Raw genomic sequence first — 25593 nt, 5'->3', positions numbered from 1 at the left:
GAGAGCCGAGCAGGTAAAAGATGGTTTTTGGTGCCTTTGATCTCCAGCAGCAGTAGGCCGGCTGTGTGAGGCACAGGCTGAGACGATTTGGTCGATGCCTAATCAACACACCGACTACCCTAAAAAGCCCATCGACCGGTTTGTGTCTTGGAGAGGGAAATTCTGCAAGGAAATGAAGGTGTTAATCAGTAATATGCAAATATAACACACATGCACACATGTTAATATGCAAATATAACACACACACAGTATGTAGTATAACACACACACACACACAAAACCGGGCAAAAAAAAAATCTGATTATGCTGCTGAACCTTCAATGAGCTATGGAGGATCCGCAGGCGGTGAAGCTTGTCGTTTAGCAGGGGGTCATTAACTCGGCGGACAAATGAGCGTTTATATTCCAAGCGGCTGGCTGATCTGTGGTCAGCTGAGGTGGACAAACTGGTCTGCTCCAAAGCCCGATACAAATCCCCCAGGGAGTCTGCCTGCATCCTACAATCCCGTCCGTGGCCTGTGGAGTCGACAAGCAAAGATTTTACATTAAACTCAACTCATGGATGAGATTTCACACGTTTTTTTTTTTTTGCACGTACACAGAAAGTTCTTGCACTTTCTGTTCATATTTAAATGGAACAAACACATATCAGAGATATAAACTCAATAATAAATAAGCTAAACTAATTTTAGCAATGAATCTCTAAGCTCTCCACCATATGAAACTGTAGGTAGCCTCTCTCTGCCCACACATTCACACACACACACTGATTATATGCTACCTGCCCACCATAAAACCAGCAATGTATCAGGTTAACAGCAACGTTTTGATTAACAAGTACATTTTTCTGGAAAGAAATGTCTCTGTTGAGTTTCTCAAATGCAGCTGTTACTTGATATGGGCATTCGCCTGGGGGGTGGTTTTAGTAACTTCAAGACTGAGATGAAGATCTATGCATGTCGGATTCAGTAGCTGAGGAAGTGCCCATTTTGTTAAACCACTTCATGTAGGGCTTTAACTACTACTAAGAATTACCTAGAATTGTAATGGAAAAATTAGTTTTTTGTCAGTGCCGGAGACAGAAGAGATCTCAATATCCATATTCCTACAACAAATAAAATTGCAATGAAAATGAGATTACCAGGAAATATTATTTTAAAACATATTATTAAAGGTCTTACAATGTTTTTTCTGTCTTTTAGTTGTAGAAGCTCTAATGAAACACAGTATTATTCTTGTACTTCCAACTATATGTTTTCACGGCCTCATGGTTCTTCCTCACAGACTCTCTGGCTGCACATATCTGTTCTGTTTAATACATTCATCACAGATGCATCTCTTGATTGTGGTATTTTCTTTGTGGAGCAATTCTTTGTGGGAAATCTGGCCTCAAAGCTAAAACACTACAGATGCACATTTCTTAAAATATTGTTATAACCCACCAAGACTGCTCTTGCCTCCTGTTTATACACACTGCCCTCTATTGGCATGATGCTAACACAACACTAGAGGTCTTAATCTGTTAGACAGCACTGTATTTGGTGTTTTGGAAGCAGGATGGCACGTTCTGCAGCTTTGGGGATGTGCTTTGAAATGCATCATGCTTTATTTGCCGCCTGTTTTGTGTTTGTCTCTCGTCTTTACAGGCAGTGGTTGAGGGAGAGAACAGTAGAGCAACAGATAAATGAGGACAGGAAAAGAGGACCCTTGGGCATGTTTCTTTATCCTGTTGTGAATTCAACATTAACATGGGCTGAAAGGATTCCTCCTCACTTCACCATCCAAATACCGCTGAGAGGCACGACGACATCTCAATCAGGCAAAAGAGAGAGAAAAAAGGAGTGAGAAAGAAAAAGAGTGCGAGTGTGGGAGAGAGTGGACTGCCAAGATAAATCAGTATCAAATAAGACACTAAATTTCATCACGCTTAGACAACTGCCCTAAAGGTCTTCTAGCGACGGGAAATGGGCTGGCTCCAAATCTAATCCAATAAGGTAATAATAGCCAGTCTTCAACCTCTGACATTTGCTGGTTCTGACTGCATGTTAGCAGCTTTAACAAAATAACTGATGACATATAAGTGCACTGGCTCTTTACTATATAGATGAATAAGACCCATCTGTAAATAACGGCAATTCAGGATGAGCTCGGTGATACTGGTGACTGTGATATCTTCATGTTTTCTTATGGTCGCCTGCAGTGCTCACAACCTTTTGGCTCAATGGTCCCTCACAACCAGATGACCTGAGACACCTCTTCATCAACATTTTTGTTGATGATGTTGAACTGAAATTGGATGTTGATTTTATACAAATGAATAAAATAAATAAAATAAAAATAATGTACAATTATTCATCTTCCATGTTCTATGCAAGTGCCACGTGGAGCATCACCCTGTCATACATGTGTGAACAAATAAATGTATTAAAATTGTTGATTCTGTGATGCACAAACCTGTTTCTCTGGGCCGGTCCAGGTGATAGAGCTGGGGCTCTCTCTGATCTGATGCAGCAGCGGTAGCAGCAAGGATAGCGTGGAGCCCGCTGTCCCTGGGTAGTGTGAAACTGCGGGGTTTTCCTCCTGGCTCAGAATCGATACTGGCTCTGAGGGGCAGAGGCAGGGCTCTGTACTGTTCTTGCAGCAGGCTGCGCTGTGCAGGCAGGGTTGACTGCCTGCGGTACTCCATCGCCAGTTGGTCTCTGTCCTCGGACAGCAGGGATTCTTCCACAGGGAACGTCTGAAGGTAATGCATCCTCGTGTTGCCCTCCACCTGGTCCTGCCATGAGTTTCGGTGGCCGCCCACTGTCTGCCCAGGGGAGATGCCGTTGTTACTGCTGCCTTCCTGAGGCTCAGAGTGGAACTCTTCATGAGAGGAACGAGACTGGAAGGTGTCAGAGGAGGAGAGATGGCTATGTTTGGGTTCCAGGTAAGGACTCACCTAAATACAAGCAAGACAGTTTGCAAAGCGTAAAAAAGATGTCTGCCACATAGGGTGATATGTTCTGTACCAGACTGCAGGCCAACAGACTCACTGAGGATGCTCTGGGATAGGTGTCATAGGGTGGAGGTGGACTGTCCTGTTTAGGCATCGGGGGCATCTCCATGTCTTCATGATCACTCTCACTCCAGTAGTCTGTCGTGAACAAACAGATGTGTTGTTTGACAGAAGAAACAAAGTCAAATGGAGGATTATGAGACTACAGTTCAAATGACTGTAAATGGTAGAAATCATAAGTTTCTGATTTAGCTTCTGCACTGCTGCATCAAGCCAGAATGATCACCCCCGCCAGTGGATGAGTGTTCTGAGAGGTGTAGCTGCAGTGTCAGTGTAATGTTGGTAGGATGGAGGTAAGCCCACGTCTGAGTGCTGCTCAGAGTGAAGATGACTCTAAGATGTGAGAATTTCCTGTTAAGTTTTCTGGAGGTGTTATGGGTCTAATTTAGAAACTTGTCCGAAGGAAGAAGGCCCCTCTCTATAAAACCAATGACAAACATGCTGACACCCACACACCTGTGCAAGGTTTCTACACAGGCTCCTCAAGCACCTGGGTTTTATTTCCCATCCATTTGCAGGAAGAAAAAGAACACTAGTATATTTAAAATAACAAGCACGCCTTCTACCCTTAAAATTTCCATTAATATACAGCACAGAAACGCAATGCTTGAGTCAGATCTGGTGCCAAAGTAAAACCAGATGGAGGTGCTAAAAAGCCTCTGCCACTGATCCAGAAATATGATCTATTGTTCAATTCTTTCCATTGGGTCTTGTTTTTTTCCCCCCAAATTACTGCATCAAATAATGCAGGATCCAAGATTAGAAATTAAGATAATCTACAGTGGCCACATCAACATCTACAGTGTTAATATTCATGACAAAAAGTAGTTTCCCCAACACCAAATATGCAAAACTAATGAAACAACAAACTGAATTAAATTAATATTTACCAGAAGCATAAGTAAAATTATTTTTTCCACTGAAGTGAATGTAAATGTTGCTGAATCCACATTTAGAGCAAAATGTTTTCTGCAGATATAAATCAAGAAATAGGTTTTAATATGCAGACTTCTTTTGTTGGTTGAGTGGTAAGACAGAGCTGAAGCAGCAAATACACCGAAATGGAAAATTACTGTTGTCAATCTGTGATACAAAATTAAAATCTCACCAAGTGAAACCAGGTAAAATAATTCTGCATTCATTTATCATTCACTTATTTTTACACGATTCCTCAATGTATGAGAAATCGTTTCATATAACTGATGACCGGCAACAGACGACGAATTTTTTTGCAGCACAGCGAACAGAGTCTGTGACTAATCTCACCTTGGTCCTGGTGAATTTTCTTCTGCTCAGAGTAGCCTGCCACTGCCATACTGAGACGACTCAGCCACCTGTGGGGGAGAATAGCAGCGATGACGCACAACAGCTTAACATCCATTAAAATAACTTGTGCTCATGTTTGTCACGTCAGTCACAGTACAAAACTGCACTGTATCAAGGAGAGGGGGCAGTCCAGTGGGAAGATTCAATTTCTGGCCACTGGTGGAGGGGGGGATTTTAAATGTGGTTGCAGACGTTGGATGAACACTGGGCAAAAAAGCCTCATTAACTCACCGGGACATGTCATCTACATTTTCTGCTGCAAAGTAGAAGGTCTTTATCTTGGGATGGCAAGCCTTAAAAGCACTGAAAGGGAACAGAGAGTAAATCTATAACCATATATAAGCACACGGACCAGGACATATAGCACACATTAACATATGAATACAGATGGCTGTCAACTTCAACCGGCACATGATTACACACAGGCATGCAATAATTCAGACTGACACAAGAACAGCAAGACTTTGCATCATAAAACAAACTGCTCTGCTTATTTTTGTGAGCTGTATAAAAAGTCTGAATCAATTTTTTTAAAAAAACAAAAAAAAAAACATGCATGCATATGCATGCAAACAGAACCCTTCATCCGAAAGTAAGACAGATACAGTATATGAAGGTAAGCCATAGTTATGAAACACAGCACACTCATAATCATTTTCAAAACAACTAAATTTGCTGTCATTTTTTGAATAAAGTGAATAAACCCATGAAAGAGCTATTTTTCCATCAAGTAACACATTATTTGATTTCATTCAAAAACTTCAGTTACTTTAAAATTCAAGCTTTAAAAGCATAAAAATAAGGTGGCCTCTAAGGACACAGCCCATCCAAAAACAAAAAGACACTCTCCCCCTAGTGTCCTGTAGCCCTTCCGGCGCAGCAAATCAACATTTGCAGCATTTGCATGTGTTCTGACTTTTGTATGTGTTTTTGGATTTGCAGTGTTTTCTTTTTGCACGTGCATTGCCCTTAGAGACTATTGTATAAATATTAGGCTTAGGCTTTTAGACTTCTGGCACTTTTATTAAGATCTTAATTATTTTTGTTTTTTTAAACAAAAATCTACTATCTTAACTCAGCCTTCAGGGCACTACAGTACAGCCAGGGAAGGTAGTTATGCACTATTTATCCCATGTCTTCTGAATACTCTGTTCCATAGTACAGAATTAGCCATAAATGTCTTAAACATTGCACTGGCTCCTGTCTGCATAGTAAAATGTTGCAAGCTGCAAGTGCATATTGTCTGGGTCTCTCTAAATTGTCCATGTTACAAGGTTTTCAATATGTAACCCAGTTTGTTTTTGCCATGAACCAATTGCACAGGACAATAACACATTTGTAGAATTGTATCTTAATATGCAGTATGAAAGTCACTGTATTTAGATTAGTGAACTATATTTAGGAAATGTGTGATTAGTTTATTTTGAGGCTGAATGAAAAGCAGTGTGTATGTACTCACAACTTTCTTCTGCATTCAGTGGCACGATCAATCTTGAACTCTGGGAGGCTGACAAAGCCTTCTGCCTTCTCATCCTGCAACAAGCAAAAGCAAAAATTAAATCAAAGGGCTACATCATGACTAAAGCCTTAATGCTGTGAACTGCTCTTTCATAAAAAACAACAACATTATATTCACCTCTTCATTCATGTACCAGTACAGGCAAGTGTCTTTCAAGATAAACCAGTACTTCTTCCACTTCTGTGAAAAATAGGTTTTAGCATCCTTCTTTTTCCACAGCCAGCCCTCACAATCCCCCTGACCCAAGTCCCTGCAGGAAATCCGCCGCTTGCTGATTGAAGACATGGGACTTTCAGCTGCAGGCACCAGCAGGGGAGCAGAACAGATGATGGGGGTCAGAAAACACTCCTTGTGAAACACCTGCTCATGTTTAGGTTTGATAACAAATGAGCGCTCAAGTAAAACTAAAAATAAAGTACATACCTTTACTCTTCTTCTTCGACCTTGACAGCAGTGAGGATCGCTCAAACACCTGCAAAGTAGAACATGCAGAGGGATTTAGCGCTGCTACTTGCTCCCAGGACTCCAACAAAAAATATACTTTTCACAGACACAAGGGACCGACATGGTAGAGAGATGCAGAGTCAGAGCTGGATGTAGACAGGGGGGCTTCCATCTGGAGGGCTGGGACGAGCGTGTAATGGGTGGGGCTCCCTCCCCGCTCAGTCTTCCTCCTGTTCTGACTCAGGCTGCGGCCCAGCAGGAAGTCGTCTCCTGACGTTTTATCTTCACTTGCAAAACGCAGCAGCGAACTCTCTGCAGCGACACAACAGAGTCCAACTTAACACTGCACACACTTTATGAGATTAAATTTTAAAACTCTACAAAGCATTTCCATAGTAAATGCTTTGTAGAGTTTCACAGACTGCAGCAGCAGCGTATCAGTCTCCTATAGGAGGAGATCTGACTGATCAAACTGTTTATATAATGTACAGTAGCCCAGACAGTTGTTTGATCAGTGGCTGCAGACATTTCAAAAGATTTCCATTACAAGATTTGAAGGCAGGAAGGTTGTCAGGCAGAAAGCCTGTAAAACTTCCAAGCACTGTTCCTCCAAGGTAAATATAGCACCATCACTTTTTTGAAAAGCCCACAGGAGCAACATATCACCACCATCCCCAGAGGAAACAAACACACCACTCAAGTCTTTCTTTGAGATAGAAATAAAACGATTCTGTCTCCTCCCACTCCACTTACCACCTAGCTCTACAGCCAAATCTCAGGGAAATATATTTCTACTGTTGCCAAAACAACAACATACTTTTTATATTCAAACACAGACACAGACACACACACACACACATAAAAAACAGAGTGAGGGAGAGAAAGACAAGGAGGGACAAAGAAAGAAAGCAGCAATGACATCTCATGAACATACAGCATGGAGGAGATGGAGCCAGGAACTGATATCCAGCATGTTATCAGTTGTGACAGGCCAGCTCATCCTTCTACTGTTTGGCTGCAAGATCTGAGAGGGTGAGGATATTATGAGAAATCCACCCACTCACCTCTGTCCCTCTCTGTCCTCCTTCGTTCTGTGCTTCCCTTTCTTTTTCTCTCTCCCACTGCCTCCCCCTCACCTCTCCGACTCTCTCTCTTCAGCTTGGCCAGGTCTTCGTTGTCTCCCACCCAGTTGTATTCCACGGGCATTGAGATGGGCCTGAGCCTGCCTGGAGCACAGGGAACATCAATATTACACAGCTGCCCACACACACATCAAACATCTGCAGACGTCTCAAAAACATCTCAGAAACACAGAGACGTCACCTTCGCTGGGTTTGAGTTCCTGGCTCTCACGATTACAACAGCGACTCCTCTGCCGGGGTCTTACCATAAGTGGGAGTGCTGCCCCTGCGGACTGATGACACCTCTTGATTCTGGTCGTACTCGTAACAGTACAGTATAGCATCCTCCTCCACCAGAGGAAAATGCCGCCGACACTCCTGATCCAGGTAGGAGTTTGGTGACTCAGATCCCTCGGCGACATGGACGTCTGCCTGAGGATCATCACCGGGCAGATTTCCCTTGTCATCTCTGTTGTAGTGGAAGGCAGTGAAGTGATTTTAATATCTGACTAATGTACTTTAGGGTGAAAACCGAATATATATTCTATATATTTGATGCTGTCACCAACAAATCCAATGAAAAGACCAAACCATGTGTCAGTTCATCTCTCACTTCTCTAAGCTGCCTGACTCTCAGATACTGAGGGTGTGTACATTTTTAAAGATATCACAAATGCATACTTTCATTTTTAAAAGGATTAAATTATTTCCTAAAACAACTGGGTACTCTATTTTTTTAATCAAATGTTAGTCATACATGAATAAATCATATATTTGTTGGTAAGTGTTTCCCCTGCAGATAAATAGACACTAAATGATTCAGTGTGTGCAGCAAGACAATGTGATGTGTGTTGACTATCCATGTACTGTATTAAGAGAGTAGCATAAGGCTCCAGCTCCCAGCCTTGCTGCTAAATTGTACCAGTGGCCACTTGTAAAATTGCAACTAAAAAAAATATCACTGTGGCCCATATGGCATCTCCCAGTACATGACTATTATTGAAAGGTAATGCTACTGGTGACCTGTCCAGGGTGTACCCCTGCCTTTCTCCCAAAGAGAGCTGGGATAGGCTCCAGCAGGTCCCTGTGACCCTGGTTAGGAATAAGTGGGTATAGATAATGGATGGATGGAAAAAGTAAAACTGTTGTCTTGACACCCTGGACTGCAAACTATGTCACTTTTTACTCTGTTATAAATTTTCAATTGATGGAGGCTTTCATATTTCCCAAACCTAGAAAAGCGAGTTTTATTTCCATGATGTCATCTGAACATAAAGTCTATGAGCTAAGGGGGAGGAATATGTCACCCTGTGCAAAGATTCAATACTTGGATTATATTCCTTTAGGATTCAGATTCAATACTTGTTAGTGTGATCAACTCATTGTTAGTTTTGGTCTTTCATAGGATTTGTTAAAATAAAAAAAGAATTAAATCTTAAATTTCTTAAGAAACCTTTCTTTTAAACCTTAAATTTCAGTTTCAGTCCTTTTTTATGATAAATGAAACATGAGAACAAGGTTAGAAACTTCATCCAACATTAGTGGTGGGTCCCAGCAGCTTTGAGAGGCTGGACTTTAGGCCCAGTGGGATTCATCTTCTGGTCACAATGATTGTTTCTGCCAAATTTCTGGACCAACTAAGAAGTAATGTTAACTCAGTATAAAGGTACTGCACTCATTTGTCTACTTACTATCCATCAACTGTCAACCAGCGAAATAACATGAAAGCAGTGGCATGAACGATTATCTGCTTGTTCATGGACTTACTCAAGTGCATTAGTGACCTTGTTACAAACGAAGCAGGGACCCATTTGTAAAAAAAAAACACTGCTCCACCGTGGTCTACTAGTGGTCAAAAACTCCACAGGGGGGCCTTTCATAATTGGTGCAGCAAGTGCACACACGTGAACGTCACTGTGTTTCATGTATGTGTGTGTTCACCTGGGGGTGTACGGCTCTGCTGGAGGAGGGGGGATGAAGAGGTCCTGCAGAGCACAACTACTTCTCCTGGATGGAGTGCTTAAAGTGCTGGTGGGCGTGGCGACGCTGCTGCTGGGGCTCTGAGGGAAGATTGGCTTTGTGTGAGTGAATATGTGTGTGTGTGTGTGTATATGTGAAAGAGAGAGAGAGCGAGAGAGACAGAGACAGGCAGAGAGAAAGAGGGAGAGGAACAGTTACAGGAATGGACACATTGAAAATTTGAAGTTCACAGCAGTTCAGTCAGTTAGTCAGTCAGGGAGCGTTCGTTCGGTTCACACTGTGAGCGCCGAGCATCTCAACCGTGAAATGAGCAGTGTACAGTAGATTTCGGATGCTCCAGTTCTAACTGGTGCACACAAGGAAACAGGCCGGTGTGCAGTCTAGTCATCCCTCCCATTCAGGTCAAAGAAATATCTGGTCTTAGCGTATCCACCCTGTTGTACACAGTCCATAGAGATAAACTGGTCCTTGTTGGTTTTAACAAAATATGTAATATTGTTAATCAATAGGGTTCTGCAAAATTATAAACTACTGAATAATCAGATCTAAGTTGCCTGTTTTGCTGCTTGTTTATCAAAGAGAACAAAAACTAAAAAAAAAACATACACTGAACTGAGAACCATAACTGTATCATTGATGCTAATTTGTCACATGCTAATATACTACATACCTCATGATATCAGAGATGTAATATCTCTCATGACCACTGTGTCTGTCAGAGCTGCAGGGCCTCTAACACACAGCACAGTTTATTTCACTAACTCATTCTGGCCTGGACTTCTTATAATGTTAGTCACACCTCAGAACCAACAATATTAATGTGTTACCTTTTCTGTCCTTAAAAGTGTCAGCAGGAGAGCAAATTTGATTTAGCTGAAGAATAATGTGAGGATGTGAAGGGGGAGTAGGCTGGGCGGGACTGCGCTTCATGGCCTCAAGGGGGAGAAAACATTTTCTCTGGCCTGGGACTCAAAGAAAGGCTGGACTACTTTACCACATATCTCTCTCATTTCCACCCATCCTGGCTCGGGCACACAGTCCTCACAATGTAACCGCTTTGGCCGAAATAGGACAACAGATGCCACTTGAGGCTGAAATGTCAACTTGTGAATGAAGGATCCTGGAACCTCCATCCATGAATCTCAAACATTTTAAACAGAAATTGAACATTATGAATTTTCCAAGCTAAAGCGTCTTGTTTTAGATTGCATACTAGTGTAAAAGCTTATCTTCTCTTTGTACTATGCTGTCTATTTTCTATCTTGGGCATTTATGGGATGAGAGGATTTTGGTTTCTAGTGTCAGGAGTCTGTGCAGTCAGGACAGAAAACACAAACATATACATTACATTTACATATAACAGACACACAACATATCCAGACATGGACTGAGGTATTGGTGGTGTGTGAAAGCAGTCATCACACCTGCAGAGCCAATGGTTTCCATCTCATGTTTTTCAGCAGAGCAGGGGTTGAGGTGAGCGTGCTCTGTGGCCGTTTCTTCAACGTCAGGGTGACACCTGCAGGATCCCCGCGCAACAGGTTCACCAAGTTCTTCAGCTGCCAGCCCACCTGGCAAACAACAACGGCATGATACGATTTTCCTCAACCAAAACAACAGGCAGAATACATCCAGTTAGTGGCTGGTTTGGTAATACAATAAACATCGAGTCCATAAAAACGTTAAATTTGCTCTTCTTAACTATCTGAAATACTTAAACTCAGTTTTTTTTCTTCCACATGTGATTCAGATAACTTTTCTTTTTCTTTCTTTTTTTTTTGCCTAGCCCAGTTTATGCTCATCTTCTGCTATGGTAATGATGTTGAATGCAAAGTAAGATGCCAGGGAGCATCTTCTTCACCTCCCATGACATCAATCTGCAGGCACTGTCATGTTATGGTAAGCTCTGATGTTGTCTGTGGTAAACAGCTGTATGCCTTGTAAATAGTCTTTAATCCAGTTTTGATAACATTTGGCAGGAAAAATATCCTGCCCAGAGAAACACTGCTTTGCTGCTGAACTAAATATGCCAGGTCCAGTTTGGGAAGTAAATATTTTCTTTTGCTTGGTTGACTGCACTGGATTTTGCTACATCTTGGATATTCCAAGCCGTCTGAGAAACCGGACATTTTTCAGGCTCTGACCTAGCGATTGCTTTGCTCCTTTCCAGGTCATTTTTCACCTTGACAGCCACTTCACAGAAATTCTTCACACAAAAGTCCATTAAAGAGACAGACAGCCTGAAACAGACACTTGTTTAATCGAAAGCCTGCTTTATTCTCTGATTAAAAAAAAGATGGTTTTTGTCACGGGCCAAAAAAATGTCTTGGCAAATGGCAAACCCCCCTGATTGTTCAACTATCTACTGCTCTGGCCTGGCAAAAAGAAAAAAGCTGCTTTAAGATGTTTCATTTTTTTAATAAAACATTGGGTCATTACTTAGTTTTTGTTTCATTTCATTTAGTGGATTCTGGTAACAGTGTTAAATGCATGGAGTTGTTTTATGTGTTTGAATCCTTCCTTATTCATTGACTATTCCAGCAGCAGTAATTCAATCTATCACTGCTGCCTGGTGTTTGTTATTTCTGACTCTTTTAATCTTGTGCTGAAAAGCACTGAATCATTTCCATTTCTTTAAGCTTATTCTACATGTTATAACATTTCTAAAGTTAATCACAGGGAAGCCTTTGCCTCAGAGGATTTTTAATTTCATTAATTTCATTTGGTCATTCCTTTGCCTCAGCAGCTGTCCTCACATCTGCTTTACATGCAGAAGAATGCTCAGATCCAGTGAACTTTGGTGCACATCTTATTAATGCACTTCTCCCAGTTGTTTAATTATAAATCACTGAACTGTTTTAAGTGTTTCTTCTTTCCTTAGCGATATTTTTGAACCATGAGGATCCATCCACCCATCCATCATCTATACCTGCTTATAACTATTTTAGGGTCCCAGGGATCTGCTGGAGCCTATCCCAGCTCTCTTTGGGTGAAAGGCAGGGGTCCACCCTGGACAGGTCACCAGTCCATCACAGGGCCACATAGAGACACACAACCTCACACACTCACACTCACTCCTATGGGCAATTTAGAGTCACCAATCAACCTGACATACATGTTTTTGGACTGTGGGAGGGAACCAGAGTACCTGGAGAAAACCCACACAAGCACAGGGAGAACATGCACACTCCACACAGAAAGGACCCTGCTGGGTTTCAAACCAGGGACCTTCTTGTTGTGAGGCAACAGTGCTGTTGCACCGTCATCCACCATGCTGCCCTCCATGAGGGTCTTGGTGATTTTGTTTTCTTGCTTTATTTTTAAAATCTTTTATTTTGTCTCCCGCTTTGTTACATGTGTCTAAGAAGAGATGGTGCAAGGAATACTGGGCGTCACCGTTTCTCCAAAGGTGTCTCCTGAGCTTATGCCCCCATCACTGCCAGCCTTGATGAATTTGAACTGTGAGCCACACCGGAGTAAATATATTAACAGTATTTAAGCAGTTATGGCAGTCATTATGACTGACAGTGCAGTTTTGGAGCAGCAGAGATGTCAGCTGAGTTTACAGATTGCCATCACCTCCTTAAGCTGTCAAACTCACTCAGCTGCTGCTCATTTTAGCAACAGTCACAGCAGGACAATTTTCCTTCACCACCACCCCTGCAGCACCAGCCCCATCGAGGCTCCATACTACATAATTATCACTTTTTACTGTTACATACTCTTTTTACAGTCAGTACACAGAAAATTAATATATCACTCTTTTGTGCTAACATCAGATCATACAAGACATGCACCGACAGATGTCAATCATGCTGCCAGTCAAACTGTAAAATGACAACTAAATGTTTTGTGAAAAGCACAGGGGTAATTAATAACATAAATTATGACTGATACCATTTAAGTCTTTTATTTTCAGATCTTAGTGCCGTGCATGCAAAGCCCACAGAGCCATCAATGTTATCATATATATATATATATATATATATATATATTATATTATATATATGTTATTGCTCTCACTTTTGCCAGCCTTCAAACAGTACCACATTTTACATTGAATACAAAAAGTCTTGACACCCAAATCAAATTTTCACTTATTCCGTTTAAAAATGACTGTGTTTAGTGGGTTAGATGACTGACTGAAATGAACCTGACTTGAGCTGTGTAATTATCATATGTCTTGCTGTTGCACACACAAGTAGCAATTATTTTAGACAAAAGGGTGCTATATTTAAATTCTGCACCACAGGACGTTTTTCCTTTCATTTCTACTGAATGTATACTCAGCAATGAACACTTTAGCAACAGGCAGTTTGTGCAGTTTTGTCCCATCGGAACAAAAAAAAAAACCAAAAACCAAAAAAAAAAAAAAACAGTGAAAGGATATTTATTTTTGGCTGAGTGCTCAGATTGAAGATGGACATAACTGAGAATAATAAGATATTATCACACGACTATATTGAAATAAGAAAAATAAAATTACTCAGCCATGGATGTTTGTTGCTTGTCATTGTTCGCCCATCTTTCCCTTGGTTTCTGTTTTCTCTCTGCTCTGTATTTCCAATAAAGGCACAAAATGCCACAAAAACTCCAAATAAGTTGTAACACAACACAGACACCTCTCTGGGTATATGAGGGGTGTCTAGGAACTAAAATGCAACCATGAAAAATTTTTTAAGGGCCGTAAGTAAATATCCCTGATCAACTGAAGTGCTGTTGTGAACACAAGTTTTAGTCATTCAGAACGACCATCTGTCTGATGTGATGAGCAAAGTAACATATCCATTCAGAGTCACAGCCTGCAAAACTTTCAACAGGCACTCCAACCAGCCACTTAGACAACAGCGGGCTCAGTGGAGCTGAAACGACTCAGATACACAAGAGACTGTGTATAAAGCAGTTGCATACACATGCACACTGTATGCACAATCTGAAGCAGGTACTTCTTAAAAAAAACAAAAAAAAAAAAAAACAAAACCAGCATGAATGAATTAAACAAGACTATTTCAGAATTCACCTTAAAATGCACATAAAAATCATATGCAGATTCACATAGCAAATATAAGAAAACACATAAAATAAGCCCTTACCACTGTCTGATGATTGACCTGAATGACTTCATCTCCAGCATGAATTTTCTTACATCGATCTGCCAGAGACTGATGGATACACAAACAGGCAGAGTCAGTAAATGCTGATCCATTATGAGCATAAGCGAAACACCTCACTCTACATATGAATGAGCAGTGAGGTGAACCTCCACACAGGTGAACACAAAATGGCTTGTACTTACTCCTTCTGTTGTCCCGGTGATTACATGCAAGCCATCATATGTCGACTTGATATACATCCCCTGTGGGAAGACAGTCAGAAAATACATTTACATTTTAGAGCAAACCCGAAGCACAAGGTTTGTTATACACAATGTAACTCGGCTCGGCTCACAGCCATGAGCGTGACACACAAGGTCATGGCATGTGGGCAAATCTTAGCATTAGTCAGAAAAAAAATGTTAAATTACTACAGGAAGCTCCTTAAGTCTCCCACTGAAATGTCCCTTTAAAGTAGACTGAGTGAAATATGAAAGATCTTTGGAGGATGGAAATAATTTGGATGTAGCAACAAGCTAAAATCCAAGCTTTCACTAAAAGAGGCCAAAAGTGTATTACAAATACACACACACATAACAAAACATGGACACACAAAAGTGCATGAGTAGGCACACATACCCACACGCTCACACAGATACACAGAAGCAGCATGTCAGTCTTCAAGACAAGTGTAAGAGGTTTATTTTTAGGCGGCTTGGCCCACTGTGGTGTTCAGGTTTCTCTGAACGGATGAGAGAACTTCCATGCCCCCTGCTAGTGTTTGTGTGGGGGTGGGGCTCTTATTGTGGCCCCAAGCAGAGAGGTTGTGTCTGAATGTGGAGGTCAGTGTGAAGATGCTGTCCAACAAAGTGGTGCTGATGGTTAGAGGAGGGATGGATGGCAGGAAGCAAGTATCTTTGTTGCTACCTAACATAGTATCTCCAGTTTCTAAACCAAAAATGCATATATCCATTTATGCACCGTGCATTGTTTGTGTCATGGACATTTTCTTTTCATGTTGCATGTCATCGTCTGACTCATTTGCCCACCAGCTCAGCAAAACCCAGTTTCGGGACAGCTACAGTAACCTTCACATGTTATTGAATACCACAGCAGCACACAGTGTTTATGTTTGTACTGTTTAAAGTGCCAATTTAAAAATTCAACAACCTCTTGTCTTTCCAGAAACAACACAATGGATACTCTGGGTAACCTGATGAAAACACCGAACAACAAGGTCTTTGCATTAACAGTACACTGCTCTTGGAATGAGATGTGTGTTTATTTTATTTTTCAATGTTGTGCGTACCCCTCGTCTCACCTGAGTCGTACTTAAGGCTGAAATCTCACAGATGGATGTTTCAAAACCCCCAAAAAGGAACATCAACACCAAAGAAGCACAATGTTTTTTAATAATTTGGGTCAAATGACGCTTCTGTGCTTGGTCCATTCTCGCTCCCAAAGACGCAGGTGTGCATCACAGTGGAGAAAGGCAAACAACTATGGCATTTCATTTTTACAAAAATAAAAGACTCTGGTAAAGCGATCAAACGAGTGAATTAACTACTTTTGCAGTGAGTGAGCTACGAGCTGTAGGATAATTTGCACATACCCACATACCCAATCAACATCAATAACAATATGCTGCCAAAAGTCATGCTGTTTCTGTAATTAACAGGTTCCATAACCATTAGCCAGCATTATTAGAAGCTTTGATTTTTTTTTTTTTTTTTTGACAGTAGTTTTTTTTTTCCTGTGTTCATTTTTCCAAACCGGGAAAATAAAGCAACGTGCCTCTTCAAATATGATGAAATATACATTATGCCTGTGCAGCTGCCATATAGCAGAGCGGTCTTTTATGTTTCCTAAAGACCATTGTGTTTGAGACAGAGCAGCACAGACTGTCTGATGCTGTTGAGTAATTAAAATGTTGAGTTTGGTCCACAGTAGGTGCCACATCATGTGCTTAGATGATTGATATCATTTCTTAAGACATCTGCCTTCTTTATTATTAATAGCTCACTATGAATAAGTCATAAAAATGTTGCTACGCATGCAAAATTATTTTTTTACAGGCTGTTTAATTACATTTGCAAATGCTCCCAGGCATATCCAAGATCATTTTGTAATATTTATTTGTTACAAGGACATGACTAGTGTATTTCAGCGACACAGGGCAACCAATTTACAGGCTGTGTAAAGGTTAACTGTTGTGAAATTGCTTTGTGTTAACTATCAGTATATTTTAACCTTATAATGAAAATGACACATTACAGGCCAGGAAACACTTCTTAGTGGTTTATATTAATGAACGAACATGAAGTTAGAACTGCTATTATTAGTTTTACCCTATACCCTGGGCTATATTACTTTACTACATCACCTTACAATTAATTTCCGTATAATTACTCGCTAAATCTCCTTTTCCTGCTGGAATTTAATTCTTACTGACTAATTGCACTACTGTAGTACCATTTATTGTTCCAACAACATTACCTGGAAGTACAATTATTTCTTGCAACTTGCAATTAGGCAGCCTGTAATTTAAAAGATTACATAACATTGTTCATGACTTCTCTAACTAACATGACTGTGAAGAAAAAAAAAAGGGTCCTCTGCTATTAAAATGCATTTCTCCTGTCATATTTCGGATGCATCCTTAACACTAGCTAATCCCATAATCTTGGAGCTGCAGCAGCTATACCGATAATTAAATTTGTACATACAGAAAACACAACTGCACAGAGATTCAGTGACACCACAGAAACACACAGAGCATCATCCATTGACATACTGTGTAGGATGACCAGCAGAAAACCCTGACTGAGGGATAGTCTTACCAGTCCTTCAGTGGATTTTATGTTGGCGAGCTGCACAACCTCCAAGTGGGCAGCTTGGGACACCATGGGATCCGAGGACAGAGAGATAATGTGGTCGCACACTTCAGACAGAGTTTTACACTAGGGAGGACATGTTAGGGAGGATTACAACCTTAAAATGTGGGCACTGTAGCTTCATTTAGATTAGTACTTAAAGTCAACAACTCACCACATGCAGGATTTTGTTTTCTGTTTCGTACACAGAGCAGTCCTGAGGAACATTCAGAGAGCACTGTTACCTCAAGAGAATGTGTCAAAATGGAGTTATTATTGGCATTTCTGCTGTAGGTGGATATAAGCAAAAACCGAGCAGCTTGGCACCTATAACCCCCAACACTCCCACACAGGCATGCACAAACACAAAACAAATGAATCACCATTGCGGAGGCATGTCTCTCTTTCTCTCTGCCAGTCTTTCTCTCACTGCCTTTAACTCCCTTTGCCCTGTTTCACTCCCACCTGTAATTTTTTCCACTTAATTTTTTCTCTCAACTTCATATCACAAATACCCTCCATAGTGACTACCCTCAAAGCTAACATCACTTTCTAAACACCGCATCTCTCATTATTTAGTGATCTTTCAGGGATGCTTTTATCATAGCATATAAACAATAATGGACGTTTTATTTAAAATCAGGTCCAACTGACACATCTGCCCTGACCTGAACCTGTTGTTTATGTATAAGTAAATAACATTTAACACCGACTGCTGAAGATCATTATATTTCATGTATATCATCTGTTGTTTAAACCTCCTGTCTGAATATGCATATGGATGCAATGTGGGCAGAGATGTTTATACCGGGAAATGCTTCTTTTATGTATCAAAATCTTATCTTGATAAAAAAAAGTTAACAACTATCCCTGAGTCGGATATGATCATGTCACATCATACAATTTATTTACCTGTTGTACAATCGTAGTGAGCTCGAGACACAGCTGGATCACATTGTTTCTGGTCACGGAGTAATCTGCCACTGCAGCAAATGGAGACCTGAAAAAGAAGGAGCACCTGGAATGAACCATTAGATCATTCTTCTACTGAGACTAAATCATTGGTAAATCTGTGGGAACGTTTCTAGTCACTCACGCGCACCTGCGCGCACACACACACACACTAGAGTTCTTTATTTCTATCCACTTTATAAAGTTTTCTATGGCATACAGAGTCATATTTTAGAGGCTCAAACAACATTAAGTGATTATTATGCATGCAGTGTATGAAAACAGCATTTTTATTTAGCATATACTGTATGAGAAAGAATAGTAGCTGGCACTGTGTAAACATGCAAAGTCCCTGAGTAGGACGCCAAATGTCAGCACTAATACACTAAACACACTTTATAATCATTTTCATTCTAATTCCCAGCTTTAAAAATCCATAATTCCATTTAATTAAAATGAATGCTATAAAATACGCCCGCCTATATAAGAAAAGAATCAGCAATCACAAATAATTTCTCTTGATATTTCTCTTGTCTGCTTTGAACGTCTAAATTCATCAGACACACATACACAAACAGACACAATCACACACATTGGCTGGCACAATCCCACATAGAGGCAAGGGATAAAGCAACATAAATAGACTTGCTTGGTGCCTTTTTGGCCACACTGTCAAAATCTACTTATATAAGACATTTACTCATCTTTTCTTGTTAGCTGATTGGTCATGAACATTAAACATAGAAAACAAAATCGCTCCATATGTGGTAAAAATGAGAGGCTCTGCAAAAACGCTGCAAGAACCAAAAGCATCATGCCAGATAAACAAGTTTTAATAATCATCCTCTATATTTCTTCTGTTTTTTATATTTCTAATCTGGTGGCATACAGCTAACAGTATAAAATGTAAAACAGTCCATTTCATTCAGTTCAGTCTAATTCAAAATAATATTGTTGCTGAAAAATTCACTGTCATGTATTTAAGATTAACTTCAGGGCAAAAAACATGCTCAAGGACCAAAGGATCAATACGAAGTTGAAAACCTGGATACAAACTTAGTCCAAACTAGCACGGCAACTAAGGCTACAAAAACTGAACTGTTTGTACATGAATGTATCAGTGTGTGTATGCGTATCCAAATGTTTACACTTGCATTGTAACATGTTTAAATGTAGTTACAGGTGCACCTTTTTGCAAATCTCACCTGTCCAGCCATGCCAGAAGGCTCTTGGCTGCAGCGATCAGGTCCACCACAGAGGTAAGGAAGTCATTGGGGAGCTTACGGGTGGCTCTGCCATCGTAATGGCCGCTGCGCCGCCTGCCTGTGATGAAGTTCTGCAGGTTCTTGGCAGATGCACTGAGCTTATGAGAAAGAGTCTTGAGATTCTCAGTCTCCAGCCCATAATTCTAGAGACAGAAAAGTAAATTCACTTTTGTTTGAGTAGTTTATCAGTGTTTGTTTTAACTGTGTTGCCTTCTGAAACTTTCCTGACTGTGGAGAACAAATGCAAATGTCATGACACAGCTCTGCGAATAAAAAGACCACCACCTCGTCGCATCATCAGAGATACTGCTCCTATGACAAACATGAGGAATAAAACCACTGACCTAGCGAGCTCCCCTCATAACAAGATGCCAAACTGCACGTGCAGGCCTGTGGGTGTCTATCAGAGTTTCTTGGGAGTGGAGAGCGTGGCAGGAGGGGCACTAATCATATTTAATACAGCAGTGCCTGATAGACTTAAAACTAAATCCCAGTTACATAAGGAGCTTTGGGGCTGAAGCAGGGCCCCCTATGTGGCGATGCGGGATGAGAGGACTTTAGATTCAGATTGCATCTGTGACCTCAGTCCACTAAATCTCGATTTTGTCTCCCTGTGTGCCCCTTGGGCCAACACATACCCATCTTCATCTTTGTTTCAGCCTCTCTCCTACATTCATCCTTTACCATCATGTCCTTTTATATTCCCTCAGTCTAACTGTGCTGTGCATCACACCTTTGACACCACTATAGATCCTTGTGTAAGAGCATCAAATTGGTATTCAGAGCAGGGTGTTACTAAAGGCTGTTAATGTTTACTTTCTGCTTGTCCCACAGTGCACAGATAAAAATCTAGTAGTTTCTTGCAGTTGAAATCAGATGACATGAATTTTGACCATTTCTGAGGTCACAGATGTTTAAATTGACTCAACGAGAGTAAAACAAAACAGGAAAAACAAAGAAGAGCTATGAAAAATGACAAACCCAGTCACACTTATAAGAATAATAAATAAGATGGAGTGTCTCCTGTCGCTACATATTTATACTGTAAATATTCTATGTTGGTGCGTAGGTAAAGACTCCCCATGTACAGGAAAAAAAAAAACATTTTGAATTGACATTGTTACAGGAATTACTGGGTGAAGTGGGCGTTGTTTTCTCTTACGTTTGCAGCTGACGTGGATCACGAGGTAACACAGGTCACTGCGGTGACCAGTGGAGTCAGTCTTACAGGCTGAATATTATATTCTCACTCAGCAGCACTTTAGCCCAATCAGCAGAACAGAAGTCTATCATGCTGACACACACACAAAACTTCTGTTTCTGAGATTTTCTGGGAGCAAAAATCACATCAAGAGGAGGTTGTAATCCTTGTCAGCACTAATGACAGCGCTAAGACTTGCCTGTAGAGGATATTTTGGTCAGATTAAAAGATTTGCTGTGATGTTTGGAAATAGAGGCCCGAAGCATTTTCTTGGTGATGGTGATCCTGATGTAATATATGTACAGTAAGCACAAGGTGTTTGTTCTGTGGATGTAATCAAAATATATTTAAAAATACAGCTAACACATCATCACTATCAGTTTAAGTCTTTCATATCCAATTCACAGTTTTGGGCTTCATACTGTGATTTTTGCATTTGATAAAGTATCTGAGGAGGCACTGAGTGTGCTACAGAAACTTCATCTGACAGCAGTGGTCTGTGACTCTTCAAAGTGACATTACAAAGTAGTGGGAAGGTAGTGTGGGAAGCTTGGACTCACCAGAGCACAGAGTAAGTCCACAGCCTCAAGTATGAGCTCCTGGTGGCCGATTCTGGACACTCCTAAATCCTCCAGTTCCTGGTGGGTGATACGCAGCAGCTGGTCCCCCCCTACTTTCTCCTTCTCAAAGGTCTTGATGTACTGCTGCAGGCAGTCGTCCAGCCCTGAGGGAACAACACAGGACAAGGAAACTTTCAGTGCAGCTTAAACAAGCTGAGGATTTTGTTTGCTGCTGCAATGAGATGTTGAGATGTCCTGTGAAACTCCACAATGCATTTCAGCAGGGATTGATATCATCTTCCTGAATCTGTCCTGTAAATGCATAAAGTGTGAGCGCAGGTTGTATTTTGATGTGTCCTAAGTGTGAAACAGTCTGCGTTAGAGAAAAAAATCTGACAGATCGTCCCTCATCAGCAGTCCCAAGGAGCATTCTCAGCCTTAAAGTAGAAAAAGCTTTCAACTAAAGAGGCACTGTGTGTCTGAGCCCAGCCTGTTCCACATCTTTCGCTGCTGTAGCAGGTGTGGGGTCTTTCAGTAAAACTGCATCACACAGTTTTTGCCTTATAACAGCTAACGCATACATCAGTACAGTACATAAGGTAAATGTAAAATTAGGAATTCTTCTGAAAAAATACATTAATAAAACTGATGTAACAGCATCGCAAGAAATCCCTCCAGAAATATCACAGACTTAAATGAAACCTCTCTCTACACAGAATTCAGCAAAAATTGAATGGTGGTATTGACTTTGAGAATATTGTGTTGGATTGCATTTTCTTTAGGCATACTCTCATACTTAACCATTTCAGATTTATGATGAAACCATGTATACTGAATGATGGTATAAAACTAAAGGACTGACTGACTGACTGACTGACTGACTGACTGACTGACTGACTGACTGACTGACTGACTGACAACTCAGTTTTCTGCCTAACCCTGATCAAGCATTCACGTTGGGTTTAGCTGGCAGCCAAGTGGTAGTGGGGACACATGGGGAGTTTAATGGTTTTGCATAAAATTTAAAGGCTTAACTAATCAGCCTCTTTACCAAGTTAATTGAGACTCATTATGTCAGGGAAGCATTCCCCATGTTGCCATAGAAACCACGAAGCAGGGTTTTGGCAGGGATTCTCCCTGATCGCAGGGCAAAATAAAGAAATACGTGAAGAGATGCCATGTTGCTTTCCAAAAAGTGACAGTAGCAATACATAGCACCAGACCATGAAGCTAATATAGTTATCTGCTGGTTTCATTAGCAATAATTCAAATACTCCCATGAGATTTGACATTTTAAATGTCATGGTACACTATAAATAAAGGTCATTACAATAAGTGAGATAAGTCACACATTAGAGATTGACACAAAACCAATAGAGGATAATGTAAACAAAAGCAAAACATGGGTCAACAGTTATATGGCCTATGGAAAAGGCCTAATACTGTCCATGGCTGCTTATGATTAGTGAATCAAATAATAGAAAGATGGAACAGACTTCAGCAATTGTACTAAGTTATCTCTGTTACATCATGTTTTCTGTCCATTTGATGCACAGGACAGATTATGTGGCAAGCAGAGGAGAAAATAAAAGCACCGTGCTGATGCATCCATGCTCCATCTTTTATATAATGCATTTGTGATATGAGAGAAAAGAGATTCTAAAGCTGTTACCGTTACAAGGAATTTGTGTTAATCTGACTTGTCATTGATCACTGTGTGTGTGTCAGACAAGGACAGAGTGTGCAAGAAAGACCAAAAAAGTACAAAGATAACACTGATATAGTTCACAAATCCAAACCATGAATTGTCAGGATGAATAAAGAGATTATACTAAACCTGCATTAGGTCTGTGCCTCAAAACACACAGACAGTTAATAAAAATCAATCATGAAAATGCAAATACCATTTTGCACAGTTACCATGCCCTTGTCAAGAACAAATGTTCACTCAAAGCTGTTTTTTTTTTCTCCTTTGTGAGCTTGAAATAGAGGGTCTTGCTCACACAAAACACTAACGGGGGGTGGAGAGTGGGACTGTGGGAAGGTCACAGGGTGTCCCTATTTGGCCCTCGGTGGCATCGCAGAACGGTATGTTAATAATAGAACCTGTGAATGCTAATGACAAAATGCTGCCAGTCCTTAGGAGCTGAGAATGGATGTGAGACAAGAATGAAACCCCCCTCTCTGTTTCCTCTGCCCCAGTGTCTCTCTGTGCCACTCTGTCCCTCACTTTAAATTACCACTACTGGGCTCTGGGTACAAGAATTGTCTCTGCTCCACTTGTCAGACGCGAGACAGTGAAGAGCCCTCTCTTTCACATCCAGTTTCCACTTCTCGCTCCGTCTATTTCTCATGTGTGCTATCAGGTTATTTACAGATTGTCTTAGATGTCATTTTAACTGTTTCGGTCATTCTGTCTTTTGCTCTTCTCCACAACCAAACATCCCCGGGTCTCCCCTGTCTGTAGCAATCCTGCACAAAGCTATACACTTGGATTGTGTATCTCTATCCAAACTAGCACACTTGGAAAAAAAACAAAACACCCCGTTTAAAAGACAGCATCAGATTCAGGTACAATTTGTAATACACAGCAGAGAGGTCTGATCCTGGCATGCAGAATATTTCTGAACCAGCAGACAACGGCCTACAGGCTTAGAATTATGACTAAGTGTGTGTGTGTGTGTGTGTGTGTGTGTGTGTGTGTGTGTGTGTGTGTGTGTGTGTGTGTGCGTGTTGAAGCAGTAAAAACACATGTATGTGTATAGTCTATCTGGAGCATCTCTGAAGGGCTGTGGCCTGACATGTGAGCATGAAGCTCTGCAAAAACAACACACACCAGTGAAACAATTACAGCGCTAACAGTCAAATACACAGACCTGGAAAGAAACCCTCCTACTGAGTTTCCTCTTACACTTTGTACATATTTGCTCTCTGTAATCATTTTGCAAAGCAAACAGACACAACGCAGCAAATCTAATGAGTAATCTGTGCCCTGAAAGTATCCCGACAGGCTTGTGTGGGCCACTTATAGATCTTTGGAGACTGAATAAGCAGACGGTATTCCTCTGAGAAACATCTCATCCAGCACAACAAATCCTGCGAACGACTGTGAATTAATTGATTTTAATAGCTGTGTATGAATCTATCCGACTCCCTGTATGCCCAGACCTCAATTAATTACAGTTCAGACATTACTTTCTCTGTCTAGATGGCAATTAGCCCCAGGAGCGCTTGGTTCCCAAACTGAAGCCTATATCTCTGCATGTACATTTGAACCTGATCTTACACCATTCGTATGATTTACACTAAAATGATCTTGTGTCAGGACAAATGTCTGAAAAGAGTCATGCATGAGCCTCACCCTGTAGGGCTCAGTGCACTATGGGGTATGCATGACGTTTTAAAACTGTATAATCTAGTCTTACATGATGCTCCTCTAAGTCAGCTGTGACTTCTTAATGACTTGGAGCCCACTGATGGCTGCACACATACTGACAATGTAGCTTTTTTATTTATTTATTTATTTATTTTACTGCGCATATAAACTGTGATCCAAAAACTGAAGCTTTTTCAGATTCTGACCCCAGATCCAGCGAGAAGACTAATTGTTTGTGTAATTATAAGCTATGTTTCCCAGCCTCCTGTCAGACAGCCCCGCGTTTAACAATAACCACCCCAAGACACAATAGAGCTTTTAAACCGTTTTGTGCCATCTGAATGTGGAAGGCGCCGGAGAACATGTCGTGATGTTGGGACAAGGCGTCTCCACTGAGAGAGAAAAAATTTTAAAAAAAATCGATCAAATGATTTATCAGTGCAATTTAACGCCTTTAAAGGAGCATGTCGCTGTGGCAAAACCCCGAGGCTCAGCAGGTGTTTTGTTCTCTTTTGGCATCTCGAGTGTATCCGTGTGTGGAAACGCATGTCGACTCGCAGCGCAACACTATATTCACTGCAACAGGCTATGGTGGTTTTTTTCTGTTTGGCTACTGTGGTGTCTGAAGCCTTACCTTTCATCCATTCAACCACTTGACTGGAGCTCCACTTGCTCACAGGCTCCATAACCAGTGCCATGGCAGAAGTTTGTCTTGGTGACGCTTGACAAAAGAAGAAGAACACTCCCAACAAGCGCACTCCCCGCCTCTATTTATTTTTGTTTTTAAGAATATAATTTAAAAGAAAAGAAAAAGAAATTCAAATGGCTCT

At 40.9% G+C, this 25593-nt stretch overlaps 1 protein-coding gene across 1 annotated transcript; it reads right to left on the bottom strand.

The window, feature by feature from the left end:
• On the bottom strand, window positions 1-25593 carry LOC113142991 (connector enhancer of kinase suppressor of ras 2-like). Its single transcript, XM_026328399.1, has 22 exons — window positions 25398-25593; window positions 21388-21551; window positions 19567-19769; window positions 18323-18410; window positions 17586-17627; window positions 17378-17497; window positions 14741-14800; window positions 14538-14606; window positions 10869-11015; window positions 9406-9539; window positions 7731-7933; window positions 7480-7569; window positions 6465-6655; window positions 6319-6371; window positions 6017-6188; window positions 5840-5913; window positions 4612-4683; window positions 4321-4388; window positions 3008-3132; window positions 2454-2937; window positions 316-554; window positions 1-162 (listed from the first exon to the last, which is right to left on the bottom strand). The coding sequence occupies exons 1-22, from the start codon at window positions 25459-25461 to the stop codon at window positions 115-117; spliced, it is 2910 nt and encodes a 969-aa protein (XP_026184184.1). The 5' UTR covers window positions 25462-25593; the 3' UTR covers window positions 1-114.

Source organism: Mastacembelus armatus, chromosome 14 (assembly GCF_900324485.2).
Source record: "Mastacembelus armatus chromosome 14, fMasArm1.2, whole genome shotgun sequence".
In the NCBI taxonomy this organism is placed as follows: Eukaryota; Metazoa; Chordata; class Actinopteri; order Synbranchiformes; family Mastacembelidae; genus Mastacembelus; species Mastacembelus armatus.
The sequence above is the reverse complement of the archived record's forward strand: the minus strand, read 5'-3'. Positions and strand labels throughout refer to the sequence as shown.

Bases quoted from the DNA above. Each gene is read 5' to 3' on its own strand.
- LOC113142991 (XM_026328399.1), bottom strand. From the start codon at position 25,461: ATGGCACTGGTTATGGAGCCTGTGAGCAAGTGGAGCTCCAGTCAAGTG. The intron at 7,934-9,405 runs GTGAACACACAC...CCACTACAACAG, and splicing joins GCAGAGCCGTACACCCCCAG to AGATGACAAGGGAAATCTGC. The intron at 163-315 runs GTTCAGCAGCAT...ATTTCCTTGCAG, and splicing joins TCCTCCATAGCTCATTGAAG to AATTTCCCTCTCCAAGACAC.